This window comes from Leptosomus discolor, chromosome 5 (genome assembly GCF_034619465.1).
Source record: "Leptosomus discolor isolate bLepDis1 chromosome 5, bLepDis1.hap2, whole genome shotgun sequence".
NCBI lineage: Eukaryota > Metazoa > Chordata > Aves > Leptosomiformes > Leptosomidae > Leptosomus > Leptosomus discolor.
Window position 1 is genome coordinate 26,325,485 of NC_141395.1, and position 26,445 is coordinate 26,351,929.

Sequence of the window (26,445 nt, forward strand, 5' to 3'; positions counted from 1 at the left end):
TTAAGAAAATGGCTGCAAAATTATAAATTTGAAGTTTTAAATAAATTTAAAACTTAAATAACTTTACAATGCAGATAACCCTTTGCATATCAAAACAAACATGCAACATGTTCCAATATGCTTTAAAGTTTGTCTTTCTTTCCCCATCAGACACTATATGTAAGCAGATAAAAGCTTTTCATAAAGTTACTAATTACTGGTACTAATTATTCAATGTAACATTGGTGACTGTACCTTTCACTTCCATTTCAATCTCTTCCTCTATCTTCTCATGAATAATTTTTTCTGGAGCTAGAATAAAGAGACAAAGACTTTTGAGCTATAGTTGTTAAATATGCCTATCAATGCTTTATGTGGTAAAAATATCTTTCTTGCAAATATACAGAAATTCACACATACATACACATAAACGCATGCCAAACAATTCAAACACTTGATAAATTTTGAGAACAGAGTAATTAAATGCTTTCAAACATGTTTGCAATGTACAGTTTTCTATAAGATTTGCTTCCTTTTTTGCAGGGTAGGGGAAAGTTTCTATGTAACATGCCTTTATCATGCCTTAAATCCCTGAAGAAAACATTCAACAATCCACAGACTAATGAGATACTTCTCATTCTTTATCCAAGGGAATGAACGTACTGGAATGCAGTGGTGTTGTGCATGAGGAATTGATACTTGGAAGGAACATGCAGTTGCCAACCTGTCACTCTCAGATGGGTGCTGCACTCGGCTTGTCCTGCAGGATTAACTATTCTGCACTTGTATATACCTTTGTGGTTCTGACCAACTTTCAACAATCTTAAACTGCATAGTGGCCCATCATGTTTTAGGAAACATGATGCAGACTCCTCAACTATTAGGTGATTGCACAGCCAGACCACGCAAGGTGTAGGCACACCTTTCATTATGCACAAAAGTAACACATCGTCTCCTTCTTTTACAGTGGTTTCTGAAGGCAGAGTTTCAAGAAACTCTGGTGCTTCGGCGTCACTTTCTGTGATGTCTTCACATGGCACAACATCAGGATAGTAGACTCTGTTTCTTTGCTTCTCAGTTTCATATGGTCTTTGGGATGTAGATATAAACAAGCTCGAGGTTTTCTTTGAAGATTCTTGCTTAACTTCAGATGCTTTGAACTGACAATCTTTGGCTGCTTTAAAACTTTTAGTATCTGATTCAAGGGTAATTTTTGTTACTGCTTTGAGTTGTGCTTCTTTTGCTAGGTGAGAATAAAGTTAGGAAAAGGATTAGGTCAGATGTTTTGCAGGAATGAAAACTATCCTTATACTTAGGGGTGAAAAAACCCAATAATTAGTATTGAGAGAATGTCCAGCATATTAGTGCTACAACAACACTATGAAACATGAGTCATCACACTAAGAGCTCTATTCCTGCTGGGCTAATTCTAGGTAGCAGTTAAGCCTACGGGACTTTCGTGGGACCGAGACTTGGTCTGCAATGCCTTGTACAAGTACATGTTGCTTTTAATTGAGAGCATCAATTTAGAACACAGTGACAGAAGATTATGTGAAGCACTTTGCACAGCTCAAGAGTGAAGAAAGAAACTGAAATATATAAGAGTAAAACCAACAGGGTCAATGGCTTCCTTATTATTCATCTTAGTTTTCTGCTCTTGATTCCTTTGAGATCAACAGAAATAGTTACCTGCCCAGTGTGCTGACAATACATTTTTGGGTCTTCACTAGTGGTAACACTACCAATATTTTAATACGCTGGTGTCAGGATGAAGTGGAAGGAGTCTTAGTAAAAATATTTATATCTCAGGGAGAATGAAGGATAGAAGAAAATTCATTAGTGCAGTAATACAATACTTGCACCCACTAATCCTTTCTGTACGCTGATCTATATTGCCAACCTTGGAATTGGACCCTTGGATTTATTTGAAACGGGTTGGACCCATAGAGTTTGAAATTATCAGGTATCTAGTTCAACATTGCTTATCTGACATTCTTGTCTTCCTTAAACTCCAGCTTCGGGAATTCTCAAAATGTAAAAATTCCTACAAGCCTGTTTTTCTTTATGTCTCTATATATCATGAAGGATATGAGGAATAAAATGCCTCAGACGTCTGTGACTTACTGGGAAGAGGCATGAAGTTACAATGTCAACTTCCCAGTACTGCGCATGTCACTTATGAATAGAGCTGTAAATGTGGAGGAAAAATCTCAAAGCATTATTACCAAAGATTTCTCAATAAAATACTGATAATAAAGGAAATATGAATGAGCTGTAGGCAGTGATAACGAATTTGCAAAAGCTAAGTCATAATGTTAAAAGCCAGATAACCACCTTTGACTGTTAGTATTGCAGCAGTTGTTGTCCCTCCGCAATCATTATATATGGTACAACTGTACAGTCCTTGATCTGTCAGCTGGGCATTTAGGATTGTGAGCAGTAGGACACTTCCATTTTGCGATATCTTCCATTTTTCAGACAATTCTATCCTTTCACCTTCGTGGGCCCAAAGAAACTCAGAGAAGAATTCATTTTCTAAGGCACATATGAACTGAGCAGTGTCACCACATTTCACAGTTAGGTCTCTGAGCTGCAAGAGAATCTTTGGAGGGACATCTTTCATTTCCTGAGCAGTGGTCATGGAGATCCTGGTGCTCTGAGATGCTTGGGAAAGGACTCTTGAGTGCATGGCTTCTATTTCTTCAGCTGACGTAGACTTCATGGTCAAACTTTCTGATACACTTTCAAAAACCTGTACACCCGATTCCTGTGACGGTTGTCGCACTGATTTAAATTCTTTTTGATAAGTTTTAATGTTCTTCTTTGTGAGAGGAGCAACATGAAGTTCTGATATAGCCTGTGACCGGTTAGACTCTTTAACATCTTTTCCAGAACTTTGCCTACCTAGGGCTTGCACTGTGTAATCAAGTAACAAAAATAACAACATTAGTACCTAGAGAATTTTACTGGTCCATGCTCTAAACAAAATCAACAGCATGGAGGATGAAAATGAATGATCTTCATTTGAAAACTCAGCATGCTATATGCACTACTCTCTTGACACAAAGATTATCCATTCACATATATGAAGGGCAAGTGATGCCTAAGCTAGTCATGCAGTTGATACACAGTTGCTTGTTTCTTCGTTCACTGAAGTTGTCCATTTTATTATTGGAAACTTATTATGGAACTTTTTAAGGAGGTATTTTCTTTGTTTTTTCCCTAAAGGGTAGTGTGAAATACCTCAGTCAATCCTATAAAGATCACTTAATTACCTGTTTTAAAAATCTGAATGCTTCAGTAAAATGATTCTATTCTTTATCCTATATCAAGATACAAATATGCAAATTTCCGAATGTTACAGCTTAAACAGAAGAAATGAGAGTGGCTGGGTTACAGAAGGTAGGTACTACTAACATTGGCTGGTAAAGAAAGGGTGTGAAACAAAGAAAGAACATCAGTAACAGCATAAAAGTTTGGTATACAACAAACTGAATCCCTTTGAAGTAAAAATGGGGCTTTACCTTCTGCAGTCACTGTAAGTGCAGCTGTACAAGTTGTTTCTCCAGCACTATTTCTTGCCTTGCAAGAGTATTGGCCAGCATGCTCTAAGAAAGCATCTACTATTATCAGTACAGCTGTGCCTGTAGACTCATCAAAGTGGAAAACTAAGTCTTTTGTTGGCAACATGAGTTGTTGGTTATGAAACCACTGGATTTTTGGTTTGGGCATGCCAGAGACTCTAGCTTGAAATCTGACTGATTCCCCGCTGCATACTCTGCAGCTTGAAATAGGCTGGATAAAGGTGGGCCTTTGGCCAATAGACTCCTCCTTAAGTGAAACAGATGAAGAAACATGCCAATGGGACTCTGACGTAACTTCTTCAACCTTTTTAAATCCTGAAAAGAAGCATGCCAACTTTTAATTTCTTACCCTACACTACAATAAATTTTCTTTCTCATTCAAGATTTTTTTCTAACTTGCAATTTAACACCATGGAGTATTCTAATCCATAATTTATAAAATCTGTTGCAAAAAGAAACAAAATATTTATGGTTAAATAATATCAAGGACAATATAGTACTTAAACAGCAAATACTTTGGTCAATGTTTCATCAATTCATATCAATGTAAACTATCTCTTTTCAGCTGCCCAAGTACTTGGTACACACCTCTATTTCACGTTTTTCAACACTTTCAAAGTAATTGCTTTTATACAAATAGTCTTACTAAACTCTCCACAGTCAAATCAAAGAATGTGTAAGCAAAGCACGCCCATTAGAAAGGAGGTTTCTATCATCTTTGGTGCATGACAGATTCTAATACCAGAGACAATGAGAAGGTGAAGTGCATGGAACATTGAAAAATTGTGAAATAAGTTTTCCTGTGTATGACCTATATTTTGGAAGACATAAATGTATGCTGTGGACATTGTAAATGGTAGCCATTAATTGAGTTAAAAGACAACGTGACAGACAATGACTCACATATAATCATCAGTGTATATTAAGATTAGTATTGGAACGTGACCTAAACAACACATTTTCTTTAATTGCACACTGTACCTTCTAACTTCAAGGTAGCAGTGCTTGTCACTTGGCCTACAGTATTACTAGCCACAAAAGTATAAAGTCCTTCATCCTCTGGATAAGCTTCAGCAATCTCCAGCTGGTAAGTGTCTTCAAATTGAGTCATTCTAAAAAACCGCGATGGCTTGATCTCTCTCTCTTTGCTGTACCAAGAGACTTTCAGATCTGCTCAAGCAACAGAAAGAAAAAAAAATGTGTAAGTTATGATATCAGACTAGTAAGTAAACACTATTTTTATACTTATATCTGTCAAAAATCTCAAGTATCTTTTTAAAGTTTAAATGTCCCTTGTATTACTATGGTAATGTATGATTAGTGGAAAGTGGCCTACTTGTTGCTTTAAGTTTTGTTTTCTGTGTTGGAAATATTTATATGGGAAAACTGATTCTGGTGCTGCTATATTGCTAAGTAAAAATAATTTTTCCTTTCTCCTCTTAATGTGTAAATTTAAAAATATTTTGTTACTAATCAAATCAGAGAAAGTCCCATTTTTAAAAGGGATTCTGCTACAATTGCCTGATTGAGCAGGCTATAAAATCACTAGGTTAAGCTGAACAGTTTGAAGAAATTAAAACAAAATATTATTTTACTTAGGGCAGTACATTACCTCTTTTTGTTGCAAATATACACCTCATATTTCTCAAGAAAGATCCTGTCTTTGTACCTTTGTAAAATTCCTGTACAAAATGTTGTGTTACTTGGCTTGTACAAATTCTTGTAGACTTTGGAAAGAGGAGGACTGAAGCAGACTTTAACCTTGTCGCTCCACCTGGCAGTATATTACATCATGAATCAAATGTTTTCACACAAATAGTGTGCACCATTAACCAACTGTATTTCAGTCATGTATTACCTAACCTAATATAAAAGGTTTTCACAACACAAACGAGAGGTATGAAAATCCATTTGGATACAGTATTCAATAAAGGAAATTTTTAACAGGAAAAATTTCTTCACTGGAAGTGTTGTCAAGCATTGGAACAGGCTGCTCTGAGAAGTGGTTGAGTCATCATCCCTGGAGGTATATTTAAATGATGTATAGATGTGGTGCATAGGGACATGGTTTAGTGGTGGAGTTGCCAGTGTGGGGTTTACAGTTGGACTCTGTGGTCTTAAAGGTCTTTTCCAACCTAAACAATTCTATGATACTGTGAAAGGGGACCTAAATGAAAGGATCCTTATGCTCTGTGCTGTAAATGCAGCTTCCACATTCACATAAATACAGTTCTTGTAAAAAAAGTTACACTAGCAAGCTTTGCACAGAGGACAGGCCAGTCTTTTCAACACATATTTTCTGAGTTTTAGCACCACTCCTAAAGCAGAATCAGATTTGTTGCAAAGCTTTTTCAAAAAAAATCTGGAGTTTGATGTCAAACAATGGAAATGCAAATTATATATATTTGCATATATATGTATATTACTAATTTTTTGTGGATTTTTACACAGCTATCACTCAGGAAAATTTTTAAATTTGGAGTTTTATTTATCTTTAAATAATTGTAAATTATTTGGGATTGGAACTGGATCTTTTTCTACAGTTTACCATGTGAATATTTTATTACTAGTCATACTCATGGCTGTTTATCGAAGTGAAAAAAGGTAGTTTTATTTGGTTTTGTGTTAACTTGGCAAGAATTGTTCTACTTGTAGAATGATATACTATGTAACTAAAACTAGGGAACTTATTTAAGGAAAAACTACACTTAAAAAGACAATGAGAAAACATCTTTTTATGCTGGGAAAAAGAATGCAATAGCAGTTTACTTTTTACTCAGGAATATTAACATAAAGGTTGAGGCATAGTTTCAGTCTGTTTGTTTAGTTAATTGGCATGACACTGTCTGTTGTCAGAAACTTCGTCATGTTCATTTAACATGATAACGCTTTTTCACCATAATACTCTGTTTTGAAACTGCATTTTACTCACTGACAGCTTTACAACATCAGTTAGCATTTGAAGTACTGAGAAGTTTCCAAAGACAAATTTTTGAAAGGTACCTTCTTTTTAGAAATGCTTAATGTTTGTGACAGTTTATAACTTCCATGCTTGATGCCATATTTGGCATATGACTTGCTTAACTGACAGCTGTCAGTGAGTAACACTTTGCTGCATGCATATATCAAATAACTGTACTTCTAGGGAAAGACTGATCCCAGCACATATACTGTTGCATTTTTTCTGAGTTCAACACGCAACTTTTTGAGACATGAAAAGATGTACAGGATTTCATTAAACCCACCTGTCCCTGTAACTCTGCACTGAAAACAAGCAGACTGTCCCTCGGACGTAACAGCATCACGTAGTGGTATTACGACAGCAGGTGGATACACTGGCACTTCTAGCTCAGGAGAAACAACTTCTGGGACTAAAGGATAAGAAAAAGAAGTAATTTTTGAAGATGAAGAAGATCACACACATGTTGGCAATCTCCTTTCTCAGACATTGTTATGAGCATGGGAAACTCACTTTCCACTGAAAGTGAAGCTGAAGTTGTAGCAACTCCGTAGTCATTTTTTGCTTCACAGGTGTACACTGCTGCATCTTCAGGGAAAGTTTCAATTAGCAATAGAGTATATTCTTGTGCATCATGAAGAAATTTGCACTTGAAACCTGGAGAAAGCTGTTGATCATCTTTATACCAGGAAATTTTGGGCTGGGGTTTGCCTGATATCATAGCACAGAAGCGGGCTGGTTTGCCAGACTCCACAGTGGTTGGCTCTAGCTCCTGAATAATCTGGGGTGGCTCTGGAGCTACAAATTGGGGGGCAGGAAGGGGAAGGGGAGGAAAGAAAGAAAGAGAGCGAGAAATGTCATTACTGGTATTTATCAAGGCTTCAAAAAGCTTAGCAAGAATTTCTTATCTTTCTTTATAAATCTTATTATTCCCAGTCTTGTGTGTCCGTGAAAATCTGTCCTTTTCCTTGATACAGGGTGATTCACATAGCAGCAAGTACCTTAACATAATTAACTGTGTTGGCATAAGTGTTTTGAGTCTGAAAAGCTGAGAAGTTATATAGAAATAAGAAAAAACATAGGGTAATAAATACAGTCAAAGCATTGTTTGCAGGGACACATACCATTCACATAGAGAACAACAGAACTCCTGTTCCGTCCTGCAACAAAAGTATATTCTCCAGCATCAGAATAAGTGGTTTCAAAGATGCTCATTCGATGAACTCTCCTTTCCACCACATAACTGTATCTCTCCTCATACTGGAAGTTGATCTCAATGCCATCCTTGTACCACTGTGGTTCAATATCATCTTCATTGACTTCAAATTCAATTTCAGCTCTTTGTCTCTCAATGACCTTTGAATAAGCAGAATAAGTATCAGAAATAGCATTTGTTTTTACAGATGATTCTATATTCCAGTTTCCTAGAAGGCAGCCCTGAACTTATGATTACAGATTTTTGTGTTCGAACTCTTGCTGGTTAGATATTGTTCTGCCTTTGCATTGTTCTTTGAGTGACAAAGTTATGAAATATTTATTCTTACATACAGACCATACCTGAATATCTTTACGGAGGCTTCTGATACGAATGTCACGACCTTCCACTATCAAATTGGCACTGGATGTGTTTCCACCTGCTACTACAGTGTACTGACCAGCATCGGACATTCTTGTGGAAGGAATGATGAGACGATGGACATATTTCTCTCTCTGAATCTTCATCCTAAGGACATCAGAAAAGAAAATAAACAAGTTATATCCCGGTGGATAATATATAGCAAAAGTCAATATGGTGTAGGGGCAATCATTTACCTGTCACCAATCTGGAGTTCTTGTCCATCCTTCATCCACTGGACCTGAATATCAGGTTCTGAAATTTCACATTCAAAAATAGCCCTCTTCTTTTCCACAACCTTGATGTCCTTAATATGTTTCCTAAATTCAATGTGACGAGCTAGGGCAGAAAAAAGTCAAATGAGTGCCATGGTGTTATTTAAGCCACTAGAAGTTACTAAATATACAAATCAAGAGGGCAAATACCTTCCACATATAAAGTGGCTGATGAAGCTGCTTTTCCAGCAACAAAAGTGTATTCTGCAGCATCACCAAAATGCACATTCCTTATGGAGAGGGAGTGTGTGAGCTTCTTTGTTCTTATCTGGCATTTATCAGTTGATTTTATTTCTACCCCATTCTTTAACCATTTATATGAGATACCTTCATAGTTAACAGTAACTTCAAAAGTTATTGTATCTTTTTCTTCAGCATTTATGTCTTTTAGCATGGTGGTAATCAGGATGGCTAAAAGAAAAGAAATGGACATGGGTTTGAGTTTTTTTGCTGTTTTGCTTTATTTTACAGAAATGTTAACCAGATCAGGGATGTTTAAAATTCTGTAAGACAGATTCTGATTTTTGCTAATATTAAAAGGAAGGGTCTGTGTCCAGAATCAATACTACAATTAAATTTCTGAAAACTTCTGAAAGACGTAGGAATTCAAATTCTGTCTCCTATGGTGACTTGGTCTTTAGGCATGTTGGACTAAACAGAAGGATCTGATTTTCAAGTTCACAGCTTCTAGATCTCGTTTAAAAATGTAACTGAGGCTGTTTAGGGTTATTTGAAAATACATCTACAACAGTACTGGGTTTGTCTGAATTGCATCAAGTGCATGTATTAACACAAATTCTATTATTAGTAACTCTAAAATATTCTGGTTAATTTTATTTTTACATACGTTTTACAGTCAGAGTTGCACTGACTCTGTCATTTCCACAGACAAATGTGTATTCTGCAGAATCTTCACTGCTTGTGTTCATGATATTGAGCTGATGGAGTTTCCCCTGGACCACTATTTTGAACTTTTCACTCATTTCAATCTCCACACCATTTTTCAACCAGACAGCAGGTACATTGAAATGAGAAACTTCACATTGAAAAGAAGCAGTTTTGGTCTCAGGGATCTCAATATTTTTCATGGTCTTTGTGATGTGTATGGCTAAGAGGGGACAAAAAAAAGAAAAAAAAGAAAAGATTTTTTTAAAAGTCAGTATGTGTGGAAGACTGCAAAGAACCAAGGGTAACAGGCTATGAAGTATCAGGTGAAGTCATTGCATATGAGTTGGTGTAGCAATTCATGTAATTACTTTCTTACAAACTTACAATACTTACTTTCAACAAACAGTTTTGCTTTACACTCCATTTGCCCAACAAGAGCTGTGTATTCTCCAGCATCAGCAGGAGATATGTTATGCAGCAAAAGCTTATGAACTTTCCTTTGAGAGATCATCTTGTATTTATCACTTTGTTTAAGCTCAACATTTTTGTGGAACCATCGGACTGGTACAGTATCATGGGATACGCTTAGTTCAAAGGAGACAACAGCATTTTCCAAAGCAGTCACATCCTTTGGTTTTTTGATGATCTTGACAGCTTGAGAAAAAAAGTTAGCAAGATTCAGCAGTGTGTTTGAGTTGATTTTCAAATCACACATTAAAGCAAGAACTCAAACCAGATTGACTTACTTTCCACATGAAGTCTGGCATTTGCTCCTATCTTTCCAAGCTTAAAGCTATAAACAGACTCATCAGTGACAACACAGTGTTTGATTTTCAGTGTGTGAAGAGTTCCTTTCACTGAAATTTCATATTTGTCATTTGATTCAAGTTCAACACCATTTTTAATCCACAGAGCTCCTTTCACATCAGAGTGAGTCAGTTCTACACTGAAAACCGCCTCCTGTGTTTCTGTCACAGTCAAGTTCTTAAGTGTCTTCTTTATCTTAACAGCTAGGATAAGAAAAAAGAAAAAAAAAAAACCAACTTGAAAAGTCAGACCAAAATTAAAAATTATAGTAAATAAAAGTAACATTTACTTGTAGCATCCACAAGAAACAGGGTTTTTTATTTGATATGTTTATCATATAACTTGCAAAGAGTGAACTTCTACCTGCTAGCCAGTACTTCGAATAAAATGTCGTTTTACTAAAGTAACATGCTAAATTCCAAATACAGAGACTCCAAAACACAGTAAGTTTGCTATCTCAGAAAGTACATCATAATGTAAAAATATTTTCAAGAAAATGCAGCAGAATATGCTTATATTTTAGGGCCTGATCCAAGACACAGTGAGTGATACAGGACTGAGTCTTAAAGACATCAGTTACTTATAAAAAATACTGACCTTCAACCTTCAGTTTGGCAGATGTCTTTGAGCTTGCTATTTCATAGCTATATTCACCCATATCATCCAGTTTTGTGACAGGGATGTTGAGCCTTCTCTTCACACCATCAGATTCAGCACGGTACTGATCTGTCATAGGTAATGGTCTACCATTTTTTAGCCACTGGCCATCTGATTCAGGATTTGCCACTTCACATTCAAAAACAGCTGTCTGGGACTCAGCCACAGTAAGGTCAGTGAGAGGCTTTGAAATGGCACCACCTGTTGGGAAGCAAAAGCACATGATTTTGTTGTGTTGCTGTTCAACTTTCCGCCATACAAAAATGCAACCACGTGAAAAGTAGCTGCTGGAATTCTTTGCCCTAATTTGCAGCGTGCCCATAGACATTCTGAGTTCTGTGAAAAAACAAGAATGGAATGTGACCTGAACATCACAAAAAGATGTTCCTTACTTATATCCTAGTTAGACTCATTTATTATTTTTATTATCAGCACAGGTATATGAACATTCAAGACAAAACACTTCTTTTTTGCATTAATTACATCAAAAGCATACTACAGCATTCCATACCATGGCTCTGATTTACCAAAACATATTAATACTTAAAAGCTCTGTTGAATTCAAATTACACCAATTACAAAAGATAAGGAGAACACGGGGAAAAAAAAGAAGACAAAAAAGTATAGAAAGAGCACAAATGCAACAATTACAAGACACAGTACATTGAGCATTGTTTTTAAATCACAGTGAAATAAAAATCTTGGACTTTAACCCTGCTAACCTGCTACTATAAGCTTTCCAGATGTTTTCTTCTCTCCAGCATAGAATACATATTCTCCTTCATCATCTTTCATCATCTTCACCACTGTCAATTTATATATTTTGCCACGTACTTCAATTTTATATTTAGGGCCAGCCTTTATCTCTTGGCCTTTGAAATGCCAAATTACATCAATTCCTGAATGGGAGAGCTCGACCTCAAAGGATACATTCTGTGTTTCAGTGCAGGTGATATCACGAAGACCTCTAATAATCCGAATTTCTATAAAAGCAATACATTACAAATATATTAGTTGTTTCCACAGTTTTGTATTTAAAGACATAATTTCACAAGGAACTGTGCATCTTAAAGGAAACGTACTTTCAACTGTGACATTGCAACTTGTTTCAACTTTGCCAACCATTAACTTGTAACGTCCTTCATCTGATGCATGAGCTCTGGTAAGCACTAGCCTCTGTTTAGTGCCTTTACATACAGCTTGTACACGTTCATCAGGCTTTATCTGATGACCACTTAGGTACCATTTGGAGGAAGACACATCAGGTGCTGAAACTTTGCATTCGAGGATAGCTTTTGTTCCTTCAGTTACGTGAATGTCTTTTAGAGGCACCACTATTTCCACACCTGTCAAGTTACAAAAATATTCATCATGAAAAAAGGACGCCTTTAAGAAATAATCCTAAAGGATCCAAAAATCAAACACACCTTCAAAATCATGATAATGACTTACTGTACACAGTGATCTGTCCAGTGGTTGACAGTCCAAGACCAGGAACACTAAAAGAGTAAGCTCCGCTATCTTCCTTTGTTGCATCTTCTATCAGCAACATGTGTGACTGTTTATCCAATACAATGTGAACACGATCACTTGACTGAATTTCATGACCATCTTTCATCCAGACAGCTTCCACATTTTCTAGGGAGACTTTAACTTCAAGCTGTACAATATCTCCCTCACAGACTTTTTGATCAGTAAGTCCTTGAAGAATAACCATGGGACGAGCTGTGCAATGAAATGAAGTTAATTAATCCTCATAACAGATAAGCAGAATATTGAAAATCAAGTCAGTAGGGGATATAGTGATATAGCTATAATATATAGACAATATAAATATTAGAAATGCTTACGCTTCATCTTCAGTTTGCAGTGAGTCCTTTTTCCATCAACAACAAAGCTATACTCTCCTTGATCATCTTTATTAACATCTTTAATAGTGAGAATTTGTCGACCACGGCGGGATGCAATCACATATTTGTGATTAGAATTGAGTTCAATGTCGCCATGATACCATTTGCCCTCCACGTCTTCTGGTGAAACTTGGCATTCAAGTTCACCTGAGAAGGATTCTGGTACTTCAACATCTTCAAGTTCTTTAATAAATTCAACCACAGCACCTACAGGCGAAAATCATTACATTAAGCTTGATTAGATACCACTGATGAAAACATTTCTTATTAAATGAGCCTAAGGAAACTAATATATATATGGTGTAACCATTTTAAATAAATATATCTCCAAACTTTCATACTGGATTCTGAGAATATGAAAGCAGCTTGAATATTTTGTATGTTAGACGTCAGTTTAAATTGTTGTATTTCTTCCTGAAGCTGATTTCACTTTAACAGTAGTGCATAGTACTGAGTTGTGTGCTTCTTACCTTCAACAACAAGCTTTGCAGTAGTTTTTATGGATTCATCTTCCACCAGTGCACAGCTGTAGTCATCAGCATCAGCCATTTCGATTGCTAGTACAGAAAGAAAATGAGCCTTTCTGTCTGAGTGCATCCTGTATTTGTCTCCAGAATGAATCTCAATTCCATCCTTAAACCATTTCACTTTGACGAAGGGTTCTGATGTCTCACATTCAAATGTTGCCATGGAGTCTTTCTCTTTAGCAACAATACCTTGTAACTTCTGGGTGAAGCTGATTAACTGCTTGGCTGCAAAACAATATGCAATGAATCAACAGTGCACCAATCATAGAGACCAAACACACTATGATTAGCAGTAGGACAAACATAAGAGAGCTTAAATTACCTTGCACTAACAGGAAAGCATGGCTAGAAGTTTCACCAGCTATATTTACTGCTTTCACCATGATGCTGGCAGAATCGTCAGAAGTCACATCTCTGATGACTAATTCGCAAACGTTGTCTTCAGGCCAGTACCAATACACACGATCAGTCCTTTCAATCTGCACACCATTTTTGAACCACTGGCACTCAGGGTCTGGTTTTCCCACCACTCTCACACGGAAGTGTGCGTCTGTCCCCTGGGCTACAGTCTGACTTTGAATTCGCTCAAATATCTTGGGAGCCTCCATGCTTGGACTGAGCTCAACCTTCTCTGGTTTGAATGTTGGAATAGTGATTTTGCCTTCAGGAGGAAGTGCTTTCTTCTCTTCCTCTGGGATGTCTTTGGTCCAGTGAAGAAGTTCTTCCTTTGTCTTTTTTAACATTTCTTCATAGGATTCATCTTTTTTGCGAGACTTAAGTTCCACAGCAGTGATGGCTTCATAATAGCCCTCTTCTGTCCTACGCTTGAATTTGCTACGCAGCTCTTCAGATTCCTCTGAAAGCTTCTCGTGAGTGATTCTTTCAGCCCTTTTCAGTTTCACCACTTCTTTGGTTGTTGCCTCTGCAGGTTTATCTACCTTCTGTACCTCAAAGAGAAGTTTTCCAGCCTCTGGCACTACAGGCTCATGTTTGGGTTCAGGAGCACGACGAAGAACAGATCTGAAGTCTTCCCTCTGCTGGATCTCAAGTCTCACCTTATGTTCAATAAAACCTTCTGGATTCTCAGCAGTGACTTTCACCTCTCCTGTGTCATACGATTTGCAGTCCACAATATCCAGGTAGTAGATTCCATCATAACGGAGTCTAAACCTTTTGCTCTTACGGATGAGCTGTCCATTAAGGTACCAGTTGACCTTGGGCAAAGGATAGCCAGTCACACGGCAGCGGAATCGTGCTGTTTCACCTTCCAGGACTCTTGCAGGTTCAGGAACCAAAACAATTTCTGGTTTTTGTTTTTCCTTTTGGTCCACTGCAGCTGCAGGAAGAGAACCCTCATGGGCCATTCTTTCTAACTCTTCAATTCGTTGCAGTCCCCTTTTGCCTTCTGGCAACTGGGATTCTTCCACAAGGCTTTTCTCATCCTTCACAATCAGAGTAGCAGATGTGTGGTCTGTACCATATTTGTTAGTTGCCCTGCAAGTGATCACTCCACTATCTCTGGAATAGGCTACTCCATAGTCCAGGCTACAGTACCCAAACTCATTGATCATACGGAGTCTGTTAGCTGCTTCCAAGGGTTTGCCATCATGCAACCACTCCACTACCATGGTTGGGTCACCAATTGGTGTAAGCCTGCACTCAAAGTGTGCTGGTCCAAATTGTTTGAGCCTTAAAGATGTGAGCTTCTTCTTAAAAAATGGTTTCTGTTGCTTTTCTTTGTCATAGAGATCTCCTTCCTCCCATTGCTCTTGACCATAACGTAAATGGAGAGGCTCTAACTCTGGTGCTGCAATCTCCTTGGCTTTGTAAGTTCCTTTTGGAATGATTAATCTTCTTTCTGGTTCAGGTTCTGCATGTTCAACTTCAACATTTACTTTGCACCGAGTAGTGTCCCGCCCAGCTTTATTGATAGCAGTAGCAGTATACCATGCAGCATCCTGCCTGGCAGTAGATTCAATTTTAAGGGCAGCTGCCCCTTTGGTTCCTTCAATCCTGAAATATTAAAACAATTTTTTTTTTAACTTGTTTGCACTGATTTTTCATTCATTTTTACCCTTCTGCAAAATTAGGTCAAAGCCTCCAAAGGCAAATCTCTGGAGGAATTAGACATGTTGTTTATGTTTATTCATGTTCACGAGTGCAGTGCCTAAGAATCAAACAAATAAGGATAATAAAAAGTCTTGAATTCAATGGCAGTTTTTCCTGCAGAGAACTTCAAAATCAGAGATAGATAAAGGTTCCCTAAATCTCTGTTGTAAAAGCATTATAGACTTTGCAGAGTATAAAATACATAAATACACAAGCTGAGAAAAATGCAGAGAGTCCTACAAGGTATTTTACATTTCTTAGCCTTGCTGCAATGCAAAAGCTGTTAGTAGCTTCAGGAGCCATTGGACTAAGCCCTTAGTGAATCCCTTGTGTGGAAGCAAGGTTATTCAGCACACTGTAGGAGGCACTTTGCAGGATGGTGAATACTAACTTCCTTACTATTTAAACAAAATAAAAATGCTTACTTTATTTTAGGATATTTATGAGGTACAATGATGTCACTGTTCTTCAGCCATACAATGTCAGGATTAGGGTTACCAGTAGCTTTCACTGCCATCTCCAGTCTAGAGCCCTCCTTTACGCTAACATTCTTCAGCCTTTCCACAAAGTGTGGTCTAACTAGGTCTTCCTTAGCTGAAATAGCAAGGGAAAGTTATCACAGGAGGAAATGACATAACCTTGTTTTTCAATAAGAAACACCCCTCAGCCTCCTAAAAATAGCATGCGTGCTAGATACCTTCCACAGTCAGTGTCATTGAGACTGAAGCTTTGCCTGCCCTATTCTGAGCAATTACAGCCCATTCTCCAGAGTCATCAGGCATAGCAGGAACAATGATCAATGACTGGGTGCCATCTTCTTTAATCACTATTTTATGGGTGTAGTCATTAACCACTTGTTGACCTGCAAATACACATGAAAACAGTGTCTCAACAAGGTGAAAACTGCATAGATCTTTTTATAAGATTATTTTTTGATGAAAATGAGGCTGATGTACCGTTATGGAACCAGTATGTCTCCGGCATAGGTCTGCCAACAACTTTTAAGTCAAATCTTGCTGTCTGCCCCTGTGAACATTTAAATGATGTAGGTTTCAGCACAAAAACTGGTTTATATAATCTCTCTAGTTGTCCTTCATCAGTTTCTTCTAATCTGCGGGCTGGAGAACGAGATGGAGAACTGCGGGCAGGAGACCGGCTTGGAGACCGTGGAGAAATAGACCTGGAAGGAAAAGATAAGACAGATGTGTATGGCAATGGCGTATATAAATAGAGTTCAACTTTTGCCTTTAGCATAATTTTCTTTAAAGAGGTTAACCAATTTATGTGAGAAATTGAGATAAAATTAATTTTTATTTGTAGTCAATTTTTTTTAGACATTTGACAGCAATTTTTGTAGCTGAATATTATTAGGATACCCCACAGCCAGGGAAATTTTTGGGGTTTGGATAATGTAAAGATATGGATGTAATCCTGTATACATTTGTGTACGTGTGTGCATGTATATGGAGCCAGAACGCTGTACATGGCAACACTAGATTTTTTCTGCCATAGAAATATAGCTATTTCAAGGATGGGAAATAAGAGTTGCACACGGTACTAAAACTCAAAATGCAGAATGTTTTTTCCAAAATATGAGTAGTTTAAGAAATAAATATGATTATTGAGCTTGTAAATCTGATACTGCAGTTGGGTATGCATATGAATGATGATACTCTGGGAACTGCATTGCTCATTAAGGTGGCATATCAGACAAAGTGTTGGCACATAAATCAATATAAGCCATGAAAACAGGTATGCAAACTCCAATAACCTAAGCTGCTTAGCTGCTGTGTAATGAGTTTTCGGTCTATCACAGCAGACTGAAGTCACATGTAATTTATTTATTACTGTATACATACCTATATCTCCTCATAACTTCTGGTCCTGGCATATAACCTGGAGTTGCTGTGGGTGCAACCGGCTCAACGTAGAGTTTTGCTGAGCAAATGGCGTTTCCTTTCATATTACTGGCAAAGACGGTATAAATTCCTTCATCTTCAGGTAAAACAACAGGCAAACGCAGACTGGCGCTGCCATCTTGCAGAACTTCCGTGTGGTAGCGCTCTCCGTGCCTTATGCGCTTACCATCTTTGTACCATGCAATCTGCATGAAAAGAAACAGTGGAATGCTATGTGAGCCCCTCAAAAGACAAAGATCCAGTAATGACCCATGCATACAACATATTACAGCTTCCTATTTTTCAGCTGATGCACTGTCACAGCCCATATATATGTGTTAACATTAACATTTTTTAATGAAATAAGTAAGACCAAAGTAACATGTTTTCACAATATCCTGAAACATGAGTTCGGAGCTAGGAACAGATATAAAGCCCATTTTCATGAAAAGCAAAGTGACCTAGACTGGACTTGCTACTGTGTTCCTCATTTGTGTGGGCTAACTTGGAGATACTCAGAAGCAACTTAACTGGTAATCTAACCTACCCCTACCTCTGAACTAGGTAATCAACCTAATACTAATCTATCAAGGGACAAAAGAATAATTCAGCTTGATGTCAAAAGAAAAGACTAGATTTCCTTTGAGATATGCAGTTTTCTATGCAGAATGTAGAATGTCTGACAATGAGATGTTAAGGGATTTTTCAAATACGGCACCAGATGCTTTTTAAAATAGATTAATGTACAGGTTTGGGATACCTTTGGCAATGGATATCCAGTTGTCTTGCAATGGAAAGTAACTCCTGTCCCTTCAAAGGTTCTGTAATTCTTTAATCTTAAATCAAATCCTGCTTCTATAGCTTCAGATTCAGAAATATCAACCATCATCTCCTCTCCATCTTCTTCAAGAAGTTCATCCAAGCTGGTCTTAATAATTCTGAGTTCAATTTCCTTGATAAGTCTTTCTTCAAAAGAAGAAATATGGAATTCCTATACAGAAAACCAATGACATTAGTTCTATGTCAGATAATAATATTGTAAAGAACTGATTTGTACTGGTAAAATATCAGTATACAAAATGAGTATGGAGTGGTAGACATACCTCATCTTCTACAAAAGTTCTGACCATCACTGTATCTTTTGCCATTTTCTTCCTAATTAGGGCTTGTTCTTTTTCATATTCTTTTTCAAAGTCACCATATGAAATAGCTGGGGCTACCTCAGCCACTTTAGGTTCCTGTACATATGCAGTCACCTGAGTTTGGTACATCATTTCTTGTTGTGATTTTATGTAGGCTTCATAATCAGCTAAGAATTAAAAACACATTAATTTTGATAAGTTTCTGTGGTTTTCACTGGGTTGTACAGAGAAAACAAGTACAAACTTATTTTACTGTTTTTGGTGATTCAAGCAGTGTTTAGCTGCTTTAGCCAACAACATACAAAAAGCTATAAAATGCAAAGACTGGTGCCCTCAGATGAGCTTTATAAACAGGCAAAAGTTATGCTGTGCTATTTAGGTGTTCTGTTTCTCAAAGCGGAAACACCTATAAAGACTATTTTACAATTTCTTCACCACAGCTCTGATTCTTGCAAACTTTCATACATTTTTACAAGGACAATTGAAAAAAAGAAAAAAAGGTTAGATTCCTTCCCTGTAATAGAACAACCTATTACTTGGTTAACTTGCTTTCCCAACATCAATCTCTGAATGTCTTCTGTTACGTAGACTGTTATGGACGTCAGCAGAAGAAGGTTCCTATAGCTACATGTTCTAGGAAAGAATGTAAGTCCTTCAAGAACCTCATGTCAAATACTCCGTCTTACATAAACAGAGCCACCAGATCTCCCTTTACGTTTTTTGAATTGACCAAACTAAGCTGGGAAGAATTTACAGGACAATTTGAAATATTTTTCCCATTTTAAAGTTAATTCTAAGATTTTTTTTTCCCATTTATTTAATCTGCATTGTACCTTCTTCTAGTAAGGAGACCGTTGCAGAAGCTTCCCCATGTTTATTACGAACAACAATAGTGTATTCTCCGGCATCATCGGCAAAAGTCATTGAAATTTCAAGTTTGCATTCCCCAGTTTCTCGTTTGTAAATCACTTTGTATCTATAGAAAACATAAAAGTACAGGCTTTCTATAATTCTGATTAACAGACTTTGTAGTGAATTTGGTTTTCGTTTTATGATTAATCATATACTCCTAAATTGTACAAGACAAAAAAAGAGAAATTTTTCACAGGCAATTCTCATCCAATGAATCTGCAGAATAGCATAGGAAATGTAACCATGCTGAAAGAAGAACACAGGTCTACTTTCTTTCAGTTATAACTAAAATGAATGGGATACAAACAGCAGTACTAAAATATCAAAGATCTAGTTATCAGACACAGTAAAACGGTATTTGCTGTGTGCACATAGTTTGTCCTAATATGGGTCATTATAGCAGGATATATTTCAAGAAAGCTACAAATGTGGGTTTTTTTCTCAGTTAGAAAGTATGTTGCTTTCTATCGACAACATTTGCATAGACAAAATGCAAACATTGCATAGACAGAATAAAACAGATGCTAAACTTCTTCCTGATTTGCTTTTAAGGATATGTAGTATTTCCCATTTAACAGTTTTTTTAATATTTATATTTTAAAACTTATCAGCCTTCTAAAGTATTACATTAAGATATGATTCTATGATTTTTTCCATTTCTAAAATAAAATTTCATAGAAATCAGTGGTCTTATTTGGCTCTGCATCAGTAAGGGAATCAAAGTTATGGTACTGTCAATGAAATATTCGTTAAAATAATGTTTAACTAGTTTTTGTGTATTATTCAAAGTACCTGTAGCCAGTCGTTAGAGGAACTCCACCTTTTTTCCAGTAGACATGTGGCTTAGGGTTGCCCCCTACTTGGCATTCAAAAATAATGCTCCCACCTTCAATTAATTTATGTACTACAGGTTTTCTTATGAAGAAAGGAGGTATGGGTTCTCCCGATACTTCCTCTGTTGCAGCAGAGACATCTTCCATTACAATGTCCTTTGTCTCCACATAGCTGAAAGAAGATTCCAGTGCAGGTAAGTGAGCAGGTGTCTGAAGCTCTCAAACAGAGCGCAAGAAACTAATGACCACAGTAGGAGCAGTCTAGGAAAGTAACTTTACCGTTTCTCTTCTGTAACAGCCTTCTCAGAAATGGTTTCTCGAGTCTCAATTTCTTCCGAAACTGTAAGGCAAATATGATATAGTGGATTTTAAAATACTTTAATAGTGCTTAAGCAGTGAGTTTAGTCGACACACAGAGAGAGAAGGTTAAGCAATTAGTTGGCTCAGAGGGTCAAGTACTTCAACTTCCATTGTCCCATAATCACCCTTTTCCTCATATTCTTAAAGCCCTGTTACCTAACAGCTCCAGAATACAGTTCAAGGCATATGTTCTACTTGGGAGCTGACAAAATGTCTAAGCTACATTACAAGTAATATGCAGTTATCAAAATTATAATCTTCCTACACTGATAAATATACTTACCTTTCACGTGTAGGTGGCAAGATGTGCTGACGCTCCCAGCCTTATTGGTAGCAGTACAGGTAAATCTTCCACTGTCTTCTGCAAAGGCTTCACGAATCACAAGGCGAGCAAGCCCTGCTTTGAAAGTGATCTGGAAGTCCATTGAGCTCTCAATCTTGTAGTCTTCCCTGTACCATGTCACAGTAGGCTGAGGATGACCAGAGATATGGCACTCCAGAGTGACAGACTCACCTTCAGTCACAGTCCTATTTTTGAGGCCCTGTATGACAGAAAATAAGTATCACAGTCAGTAAATACTTTCTCAACTAAACAGACATTTAAATAACTAAAACCTATTTGAATGGAAAATTTAATGTCTGCTTCAAAACAGTGTTTTGTTCATCAGTGTAGCCGGAAAAAAAGAGGCGTTTTCCAAAAGGAGATATTCGAAACTGGATTTGGGATCTCTGAACATCACTGTTACTAACAAGAAAATGAAAAGGTAGGTTGACGTTTTTCAGATCATGCTGAGAATTTATCACTGCAGCAAAGGTCAGCCTACGATGTGACATAATTGTGAAGAATCACACCCATAACAGACATTAGAAATAGTTTATATCAGGGATAAATTGTTAAAAAAGGTTTGAAAAGGTTAGATTAAGCCAAATTTTAATGGTCAGATTTTCAAAGATAAAAGTTAGAATACAAAATGGGTGAAAACATAGCGTAACCCCCCTAAGCTACATATACATTACTTACTGAGACTAAGGTGGGTGGAGTAGCAGGGATTTCTGCAGGCACAGGAACTCTGGCAATTTCTGTCACCTAGGTTGTTTAAAGCACAGTTAATAAACACTCAACAAAGCCAAGGACATAAGGAGTAGCATTTAGATAAGAAAAGAAATTACGTAAAGAGAACGCTTTGCTTGGGATAGGTAAATATTAGGTCCTTAGAAGGATTTGTATGAAACAACAAGGAGAGAAAAGTCAGCAGAATGCTGTAAAAGTGGAAAATTTCAATGAGGTAACAGCAAACAAGTGAGGCTATGCTATGTTTTTGAGATGAAAGTCAGACAAAATGATGGAAATTTTCTTAATAACATACCTTTGCTTCACCTTCTCTCCGCATCAGGTGTTCTTCCTGCACTGCTTCACCTTTAATGTGTACACCTGTCTCTTTTTTAGTCTCAACATCATAGCGACTTTTATAGGTCTCAGCAGCCTCTCCAAAGGGAAACTGTGGAGGGGCAACTGGCTCTGCTTTTATCCTGACATCATATGGCTTTAGCTGGGGCGGTTTCACAGGCTTGGTGATCTTTTGCACAGCAGAAGTAGCTGATAACTCTTTTTCCAGAGTAGCCATGGCAGATCCAGCTATTGAAACCTAAAGAACAGAAGAGAAAGAGTTACAGCTTGTTGTTCTCTTGTTTTCAAATGAAACAGTATATTTCTTGAGCAGATTGTATATGTACCAGTTGCTTCCTTAGTTAGTTATTTGTTTACACTGCAAAAGCTATATATATTAAAAGGAATTCTAGTTTTAGATTATAGTAGGAGAACACTGGAAATAGAATATCTTTGTATTATTTTTGATGTGTCTAACATTCAAATATTTTCTCTTTTTTTTTCCTTTAGAATTTGATCTTTAAATGCTGAAGAAACTCTTAAGTGCAACAAGAGAAATGTCCTCTAAATTTATTCACTTGGGGTCTTAGCTTTCCTTTTAACCAGTCTGATAATGCAACAAACAACACTACTCACTACTAGTTACATAACTGTCAGTGATTAAAATAACGGAAGAGATTTAAAAATATTATTGCAGGTGTAAAAACTTTGGAAAACATAGATAAATCTTTAAAGAAAAATTATATTAGGTAATTTTTATAGTGTTTAATTATGTTTGAGGGGAAAAAAACAGTTCATTTTTAAAGTCCAGGTGAAGAGAGAAATTATGCTTGAATGAGAAATTTAATTAAATGGAAACTTTTAATATTATGTGAGAGTCAAACAAAAGAATGGAAAAAATAACATTAAATATAGATGGTGTCGTATTATGCAGTCTATTTCAAGTAGTATATAGTAACCTGCAAGGAAGAAAGAAGCACTCTTTCCAATGATCTGATGCACATAATAGGGTTGAAGAGGGATACTTCTGCTGTTTAAAAACTGTAACGCCTATGATTTCACTGTATAACATGAAGTATTGAAGCTGTGTCCTTAAACAGATGATAAGCTTGTTTAAATAACTAATAATTAAAATCACATTTTAGCAGTTCGTGTGTCTGTTTACAGCACTGCTTTTATTAATCAAACAAACCAACAAAAACAACTATAGAGAGCATACAGCTCCTCTTGGGAAAGCAATATGCTGGAGTGGGAGGAAAAGCCAAATGGAATGGACAACCTACTGGTTACTATATATGAGCATGCTGTTCTTCTTGGATGCAGTTTTCACTTCTTACCTCATATGTATGATCTGGTTTAGGAACAGCAATTTTGGAGACTGTGAAGTGTGGACTTGCTGTGCGGGGTCGTGGATGTTCAACACGAATTGTTTTCTCAGTCTTAGTTTCTGTTGCTCTTTTTACCTACACAAAGCAATGAAAAAAAAGTAGTTGAGAATGTGATGCTGTTCTCCAAACTGAAAGAGATTTCCCTGGGACACAGTTTTTGGAAAAGAATGCAATGTAAACTGAGTCTAACCTCTGTTGATACATGAACTTCCTTCTTTTCAGCAGCTGAGATATGTTTCTCAGGAGGAACATAGACAGTTTTAACTTCTTTAGTGACAACATGATGTTCTGCTGGGGCCTCAGCAACACGATCTGTTACAGCATGCTCTTTATAGCCATATTGCAAAGTTTTCTGCTTTACATGAGCTTCATCTGCTTGTTCTGGTTCCCAGGGTGATCGAACACGTGCCTGATCAACTGCTGCAACAACTGTAGCTACAGCTTCAGCTCTTCTTCCAGCATCACTCTACAGATAACATTGGCAGAACATAGACAAATATTCATCATTATATTAAAGGCTTGCATATATGGCAAATATTTATAAATATAATGCTCAGAAAAGTATATTCCAGACAAAGAGAGAGTGCATAGATACGTAAAAATAATAATGTAAACATCAAATGTATTCACCCATAAGTACTCTTCAGAGTCAGTAGATTCAAATATAGACATATTTTTTTCTAAGCTCTATCTATGCATATTCAGAATATATCTATGCTTGTGTGCTTTATACATATTAATATTTGTATGCAAGCCTACTTTTAATACTTTATAGTCACATTTATGGCTACTTGTTTAAGGGTACAGCAGGTATGTAAATGTGGACAAAATTTTAAAGTCAGTTTGCTAATCAGCTCCACATAACTGTTAGATGTTACTAAAAATGTAGGCAATGTGTCTAGCATCAGATGTGAATGTATTTGCCACAGAATATACCCATAAAAATTTTTACTCCATGCATATCTGTTAATTCAGTGTTGATCTATTGTAAATGATTTTACAAAATAAGGAAAACTGAGGTTTTTGAGAAATTGGAAATAATACATTTGTACCACGACTTTTAATTGTTTCTAATAACAGATAAATACTGACAACTTCTATGTTATTAGGGTCCAAATTTCTGCCCAGTCAGCCAACAGTAGGTAATAGGATGATACTACTAATATTTATTAATACAGTCACACCTGATCTGGATGTAGCAACAGCACATATGAAATGTATTCCTTGTAGATGGGAAAAAACCTAATAAATAATTTCAAGTGATTTTAAAACCATTATCACCTTAAACTAGAATAACTTAAGTGAGGCCAAAATGTGATTGTTTACAGAGATTTTGCATTGTTGTTAAAGTAGTGTTTAGGTAACAGGGACCTCTTATTCAGTATTGTTGCTGATTTAAAACTCATTGTTCATACCAACTTGCATTTGGCCCTAAATTTACATTGTCTAACAAGTAACTGTAATCTCTTAGTAGTCTGACTCCTCCAAGTGTGTTTTATATGCTATGCTCTTTTAATTGTATTTTATGAATGTACCGTACTGTTTCTACAAAGTAGACAGAGAGAGTTTAAATAAAAGCTGTTCGCAACTATGCCATTCTTCCAGATATGAGAGTTCCTGGTTGTATTATAATAGAAAAGATTTTCTACTTGGGAGTCCTACTGGAACAAAGCAATGTCAAGAAGCGTCTGATTTTTGGAAGCAGTAAACTGGACAGACTTGAATGGATGTTGAAGTTTGTATGGTGCAAAGAATAATACGATTCAAACCTTAATAGAGAGAGGTTGTTTCTCTGACAACCATAAAATTGCAGGGAATCATCTTGCAGAAAAACAGATTGCAGAGTCAAAAGTTTGAACAAGTAAAAATTACTTGAAAGTCATTGGTAGGGAGTAGGCTTTCACAGAGAAATCTGACTGTAGTCTTAAAAGTGGCATTTCCTAACAGGGTGAGACAGAAAACTCTCTGTCACTAGAAACATAATCACACTGACTCTGTTATGTGACCATTATCCCACCTTTATGGTATGTTATCAGGAATTAATTTGAGAGCATTCAATTGTACCCAAGCAGCTCTTAAAACGTGAGGTTTGTAGATAAAACAAATTGTAATAGCGCATTTCACGTCTGCAATAGCTATATTCACCTGATCATAAGCTAGACGAATTTGTTCTTGCTTGGCTGTAATTTCTTCTCTAGTTCTGGACACTGTGACTGGTGCTTTGATTTTATCAGTGGCAATTATTTTCGGAACTACAGTAGTTTTCTTAGCTTCCTTTTTAATCTAATTATCATAGCAGAAATAAAAGTTTCAGTTACATATGATATTGAAAGATATTTGAACAATGGGAAAGCATTTTGGAATGGGAACAGGGAAGGAGAATTAAGGGGTTAGATCCTTGTGCACTGCACACAGTTCTGTATTATACGTATACTGATAAGTATTGTTACTCCCTGACACTTATTTGAATAAAAGTAATGATTTTTTTCAAAAAAGTTAAAATGCATTTCAGGAGTCAGTCAGTCCATTCCAGCCAGTCAGAAGAGAATTATGGGCATCCTATTAATGAAAACGGTTAGGAGAGAAAGAGAGAGGTGCAATAATATAGTCTAATTATCAGTAGTTCTAAAAGTTTGTAAGTGGAATAAATCTTAGAAAAAATGAGCTGGAAATGTATAGTTAGTATTTTTTTGAGGAATACATAAGGTTTGTAATGAAGAGAGGATAAAAAACCAAATATGGTTGTAATAGGGCTATTCACCTTTTCATGGGTTATGCTCACTTGTTCTTGTTTGGTAGCAATTCCTTCTTTACTTTTTGATATTATGACTGGTGTTTTAGGTTTATCAGTGGTAATTACTACCTTAGGTACAGAAGGTTTCATATCTTCCTTTCTTATCTAGTTTTCATGGTAAAGAAAAATAATAGCAATCAATATACCTGTTGTCAAAATTACACAGCTTTTCAAGAAAGTGGCATAAGGTTTCAGAATGTGTACCAATAAGAGAAAAACATCACCTCAGAAATGGAATAATTCCTTTGTACAGACCAAGTTATAGCCTACCTTATATTCTAGCTGAACAAAGTGCATTCAAAGTCATTAACATATTGCATTAATCTGTGTGGGAGTTAGAGAAGAGTCTTCCCACTTCCTAGTTAATAGTGATATATCATTGTTACGTTTTGTAGAAACAGATTGTATAAAAATTATTATT

At 36.6% G+C, this 26,445-nt stretch overlaps 1 protein-coding gene across 1 annotated transcript in view; it reads right to left on the reverse strand.

Annotated features, from left to right (window-relative positions):
- Positions 1–26,445, reverse strand: part of TTN (titin) — a 236,887-nt gene that overhangs the window by 199,194 nt on the left and 11,248 nt on the right. Inside the window, exons 10-43 of the mRNA XM_086465971.1 lie at positions 25,992–26,129; positions 25,376–25,513; positions 23,421–23,696; positions 23,180–23,305; positions 21,823–22,101; positions 21,477–21,542; positions 20,739–20,997; positions 20,375–20,435; positions 20,055–20,267; positions 19,184–19,326; positions 18,312–18,517; positions 17,969–18,199; positions 17,170–17,414; positions 16,267–16,490; positions 16,008–16,172; positions 15,736–15,904; positions 13,524–15,214; positions 13,145–13,426; positions 12,615–12,881; positions 12,217–12,489; positions 11,847–12,110; positions 11,487–11,747; positions 10,705–10,965; positions 10,047–10,310; positions 9,694–9,954; positions 9,260–9,520; positions 8,563–8,823; positions 8,335–8,476; positions 8,080–8,245; positions 7,647–7,878; positions 7,036–7,320; positions 6,809–6,934; positions 4,545–4,733; positions 235–291 (exon numbers count right to left, since the gene is read on the reverse strand). Coding sequence (XP_086322097.1) covers positions 235–291; positions 4,545–4,733; positions 6,809–6,934; positions 7,036–7,320; positions 7,647–7,878; positions 8,080–8,245; positions 8,335–8,476; positions 8,563–8,823; positions 9,260–9,520; positions 9,694–9,954; positions 10,047–10,310; positions 10,705–10,965; positions 11,487–11,747; positions 11,847–12,110; positions 12,217–12,489; positions 12,615–12,881; positions 13,145–13,426; positions 13,524–15,214; positions 15,736–15,904; positions 16,008–16,172; positions 16,267–16,490; positions 17,170–17,414; positions 17,969–18,199; positions 18,312–18,517; positions 19,184–19,326; positions 20,055–20,267; positions 20,375–20,435; positions 20,739–20,997; positions 21,477–21,542; positions 21,823–22,101; positions 23,180–23,305; positions 23,421–23,696; positions 25,376–25,513; positions 25,992–26,129 — 8,482 coding nt within the window. The remainder of the gene's footprint in view (positions 1–234; positions 292–4,544; positions 4,734–6,808; positions 6,935–7,035; positions 7,321–7,646; positions 7,879–8,079; positions 8,246–8,334; positions 8,477–8,562; positions 8,824–9,259; positions 9,521–9,693; positions 9,955–10,046; positions 10,311–10,704; positions 10,966–11,486; positions 11,748–11,846; positions 12,111–12,216; positions 12,490–12,614; positions 12,882–13,144; positions 13,427–13,523; positions 15,215–15,735; positions 15,905–16,007; positions 16,173–16,266; positions 16,491–17,169; positions 17,415–17,968; positions 18,200–18,311; positions 18,518–19,183; positions 19,327–20,054; positions 20,268–20,374; positions 20,436–20,738; positions 20,998–21,476; positions 21,543–21,822; positions 22,102–23,179; positions 23,306–23,420; positions 23,697–25,375; positions 25,514–25,991; positions 26,130–26,445) is intronic.